The 4,616-nt window shown below is 45.3% G+C and overlaps 1 protein-coding gene across 1 annotated transcript in view; it reads right to left on the bottom strand.

Moving 5' to 3' along the window:
- LOC107738206 (apoptotic chromatin condensation inducer in the nucleus-like) overlaps window positions 1-4,616 on the bottom strand; it is a 32,988-nt gene that overhangs the window by 14,235 nt on the left and 14,137 nt on the right. The window contains exons 4-6 of the mRNA XM_016549942.1: window positions 4,480-4,538; window positions 1,918-3,797; window positions 732-1,869 (exon numbers count right to left, since the gene is read on the bottom strand). Coding sequence (XP_016405428.1) covers window positions 732-1,869; window positions 1,918-3,797; window positions 4,480-4,538 — 3,077 coding nt within the window. The remainder of the gene's footprint in view (window positions 1-731; window positions 1,870-1,917; window positions 3,798-4,479; window positions 4,539-4,616) is intronic.

Genomic DNA, 4,616 nt, shown 5'->3' with positions numbered 1-4,616 from the left:
GCTAAACGCTTGTCATATTATCACAAATATTCATTGTTTTCAACCATATACTACTTATTTTAGGTTTCAGACGTTTAAATACACATAAGTACTAGCAAAACCATACATTTACAGTTTGTAAAATGCACGCTGATGTCTATGGAAACGGCAATAATGATCCTTACAAATATAATCTGACGACATGTTTTTATTGATATCATATACAGATTGTGTAGGTAACTATAAAGTTTACTCTGCTCTTCTCCCAGTTTACCGGAGACCTAATTTAACGTGTTTTGGGAGGAGAGGATGAATTTGCGTGTTGTAAATCCCACAGCTCGGATTCAGTGCGAACTAACATGGCGGCGCCCATCACCCGGTATAGATCAACTAACACGGTCGATATAAAAGTGTTTAAACTACCAAATAGATTTAATTGCACATATTTCAGAATCGGAATATCAGATATTTCATAATATAGTGAGCATGTTTGTGAATATTTTGAATAAAACAGGAAAAACGAAATAAAAGCGATCCATGTGTCACACAGATCTATTGTGGCTGCGTTGTGTCACATGACAAGCATGACGCGTCGCCATGGAAACAATAAGGCGATACATTTTAAAATAACGGTCGCCTAAAAAAACTCACGCTGGGGGCTCAGCTAGAATATTTTAAACTCACGTGCGAAAGGGTTAAAGAGAGCAAGAGTGAGTTAGCCTGACAAAAAGATTAACTTTTGAACTACTCACCTTCCTACCACCTGAAGTGGAATGACTTTTCTCCTCCTCCTCCGATGATGAACTGGAGGAGCGTGAGGAGGATGAAGACCCAGAATCCGAGTTGGATGAGGAGGAGTCGCTGGAGGATGATGATTTTCTTTCTTTCTTCTCCACCTGCTTCTTTTCTCTTTCTCTTCCTCTTTTCTTCTCCTCTGAAAGAGGTTTCTCCTCATCCTCCACTCTTCTGAGTGTCTTATGTTTAGTGTCTTTGCTTGCCTCACTATCCTCTGACATCTTCATCTTCTCTTCCTCTTGTGGTGCATGTTGTTTGGCAGGCACCTCGGGGGTCTTGCTCTCAAGCTCATTGGAGGCTGAAGCAATGACTGATGTTTGAGGAGCCTGAGAGGCATCTTTTTCCTCAGGCTTAGATGCTAATGGAATTGAGGGGGCTTGTGGCATGGGGCTGTCTGAGAAAGTACGAGGTCTCTTCAGCACAGAAGTCGGAGAGGAAGGGAGAGGAGTTGTCACAGGAGCATGTCTGAGGAAGCGGGACTTCTTTGAAGAAGATTGAGCGGATAGTGGTGTTGCAAGTGTGGGTGACTGTTGTAGGACAGGCTCTGTAGATCGAGCATCTTTGCCAGTGCTCTGAGGTTCACCAGTCTCGCTCTCGTCTGACTTCTCCGTTGGACTCTCCAGAGAAGCAGGATGGGCCGCTGGATAGGAGAGACCACCGATATCACGACCACGCTTCCACGGAGGAAGACGGCTTTCTCTTTTTTTCTCATGTTCCTCCTCTTTTTCAAGTTTCAAAGCCTTTTCTTTTTCCTCCTGCACTCTTTTTTGCTCCAAAAGTCTTTCCCTTTCCTCCAAGGCTCTCTGCTGCTCTTCTTTTAAAGCCCTCTCCTGCTCCTCTTTCTCTTTTTCCAAAGTTCGCTCTCGTTCCTCCTCTGCTTTCCTCTGTGCTTCTCTCTCACGCTCAAGAGCTTGTTCTTTCTGCAATCGTTCCTCTTCCAAAGCTTTCTCTTTCTCATGCCTTTCTCGCTCTTGCCTCTTGGCGGCTTCTCTTTCATGTCTTTCTTTTTCAGCCCTCTCTTTCTCCAGTCTTTGCTGTTCTTTGGCCCTTTCCATTTCTTGTCTCTCTTTCTCCATTGCAGCTTCTCTTTCTAGTCTCTCGCTCTCCAAAGCTTGCTCTCTTTCTAGCCTTTCTTTCTCCTGCCTCTCCCTCTCTAGAGCTTGTTCTTTTTCTTGCTTCTCTCGTTCCTGCCTTTCCTTCTCAAACCGTTCTTTTTCCAATCGCTCCCTTTCTAAAGCTTGTTCTTGTCTGTCCTTCTCAAGTCGCTCTTTTTCCAATCTCTCCCTCTCTAGAGCTTGTTGTCTTTCTTTCTCAAGCCTCTCTCTCTCCAGCCTTTCCCTCTCAAGAGCTTGTTCTCGTTCTAGTCTTTCTTTCTCAAATCTCTCTCTCTCCAACCTTTCCCTCTCAAGAGCTTGTTCTCGTTCTAGTCTTTCTTTCTCAAATCTCTCTCTCTCCAACCTTTCCCTCTCAAGAGCTTGTTCTCGTTCTAGTCTTTCTTTCTCAAGCCTCTCTCTCTCCAACCTTTCCCTCTCTAGAGCTTGTTCTCGTTCTATTCTTTCTTTCTCAAGCCGCTCTCTCTCCAACCTTTCCCTCTTTAGAGCTTGTTCTCTTTCTTGTCTTTCCTTCTCGAGCCGCTCTCTCTCCAATCTCTCCCTCTCTAGAGCTTGTTCTCTTTCTAGTCTTTCCTTTTCAAGCCTCTCTCGCTCTAATCTCTCCCTCTCTAGAGCTAGTTCTCGTTCTCGTTCGTGTTTTTCTTTCTTGAGTCTTTCCCTCTCTAAGGCTTTTTGTCGTTCTTGTCTTTCTTTCTCAAGCCTCTCTCTCTCCAATCTCTCCCGCTCTAAAGCTTCCTGTCTCTCTCTTTCCAGTCTCTCCTTTTCTTGCCTCTCTCGTTCCAGCGCTTGTTCTCTCTCGAGTCGTTCTCTTTCCAATGCTTGTTCTCTTTCAAGCTTCTCCCTCTCTTCCCTCTCCCGCTGTAAGGCCTTTTCTTTCTCTTCCCTTTCTTGCTGTAAAGCTCTCTCCCTCTCCCGTTTCAGAGCTTCTTCTCGTTCCTGTCTTTCCCGTTCCAAAACTCGTGTTCGCTCTTCTTCCAATGCCTTCTTTTCCTCTCTCTCCTTTTCTAGGGCTTTCAGCCTCTCTTGTTCTCGCTGTCTTTCCCTCTTTTTGTTTTCTTGCTCCCATAAAAGATGGCTACCCTCATCCTGCTTCATACCATCACTCTCTTCCACCACCGCTGTTCTAACGACACTAACACTTTGGTTGGAGATCACTAAACTAGGGTATGACAAAACTGACGCTGCATTAGCTGTGTGAGTAATTGCAGACACAACTCCCTCATGGTGGCTTCTCTGTCCATCCATTCCCTCCCTATCACGCTTTCCTGCACCAGAGAAAGCTCCCTCAGACGCCATCTTGCGTGCCAGTAAGGTCAGTGGGCCTGGTCTGCGTTCTGTGGAGTCGCCTGCTGGTTCAGGGCTACTGCTACAACTGTCACTACTGGAACTACCAGAGCTCGAAGAGCTAGATATACGCTGCCTAGGTGGGGGCTCTCCGGGACTAGGGGGGCTCTGTTTAGGGGTGTCTGGGAGTGGAAAAGAGAGTTCAGGAGGAGGAGATGGGGGAGGAGTGGGCTGTCTGAGCTGCTGTGATAGTAAAGGTATGTGTTGGGGGGGCGGCTGCTGCTGCGAGCCACCAGATCTTTCCCTCACCGGCTGGCTTTTTGGAGGCTGTGCTCGACGACTCCGTTTAGCAATGGGGTTCCACTCCTCCTCCTCGTCATCATTGTCATCCCCGCCTTCACTGTCATCATCACTGTCAGCCGGTACATGGCTTGATGTTGGTCCTCTTTCACCAACAACCCGCACCGACAAAGAGGCTATTGCGCTAGGCTGGGCAGGTGCAGAGGGGGACGGCTCCCCAGGCATTTCTTTTTCTCTGAGCTCATCACTCTCACTCGCAGTCACCCCAAATCCCCCAGCCACTGCTGTACCTCCTTTGTGTTGGTCAACTAAGGAGGGAGCAACATCCTGGTGGAAATATACGTGTTGGACACAGAAGGTTAAGTTCAGGCCCCAAAAGATTTTTTTTTTATCCAAAGTAAACAATCAGGAGAATGCATAAAATATCTAATTAAATAACATTTAGCCTTACCTTGCATTACTAAAAATAAAATACTAATTTTGTGGTCATGGACGGGGCCAGCGTGAAAGACGCTCGGGACAGTTGACGGATTTGTCACTGGCCCAATCGGGCCACTGCCGTGTCGTTAAAGAAAGTTTATCATTTGTATCTGTTTTTAAGCCTTGCTAATTAAAAAATTCAAGCAACTTAAAAGCATTCCAGCAAGGCACGAAAGACAACTCCATTCAGTACTCACAAGCTGTTCTGTTTGTACAGCGCGCGCACAGACAGCTGCGTCTCTGACGCCCGAGCCCCGAGTTTCTTTCCACGTCTTTCTTGCGTTTGAACGGACAAATACATACAAAAGTATGTCAAAATACCCGTCTTGGTGAGTAACTTTGTAGCTTTAACAATGATTAATCTATATTTAACTTACACAGTGGAGAAGAGATGCACAGATCGACCAGGCGTTTTTTAATTTTTTTATTTCAGACTTATAATAATAAAAATAATATTTTTTTTCAAAATATCATGTGGTCCAGCCCAGAACAAACACTGTAGAAGTAGAGGATTGATATGATTTCTAACCTGGTTAGGGGCAGCACAAATACTGTCATTGGCCTCTGTGTGGTCTTCATGGTCTGTTCCTTAAAAATAAATAAAACGAATATATAAACCATGACAACAGTGTGTGTATATATATGTGTGTGTGTGTGTGTGTATGT

The sequence above is a fragment of the Sinocyclocheilus rhinocerous genome, unplaced genomic scaffold (assembly GCF_001515625.1).
Source record: "Sinocyclocheilus rhinocerous isolate Xijiao unplaced genomic scaffold, SAMN03320098_v1.1 scaffold254, whole genome shotgun sequence".
Lineage (NCBI taxonomy): Eukaryota > Metazoa > Chordata > Actinopteri > Cypriniformes > Cyprinidae > Sinocyclocheilus > Sinocyclocheilus rhinocerous.
This window is presented reverse-complemented; position numbering and strand designations above follow the sequence as displayed.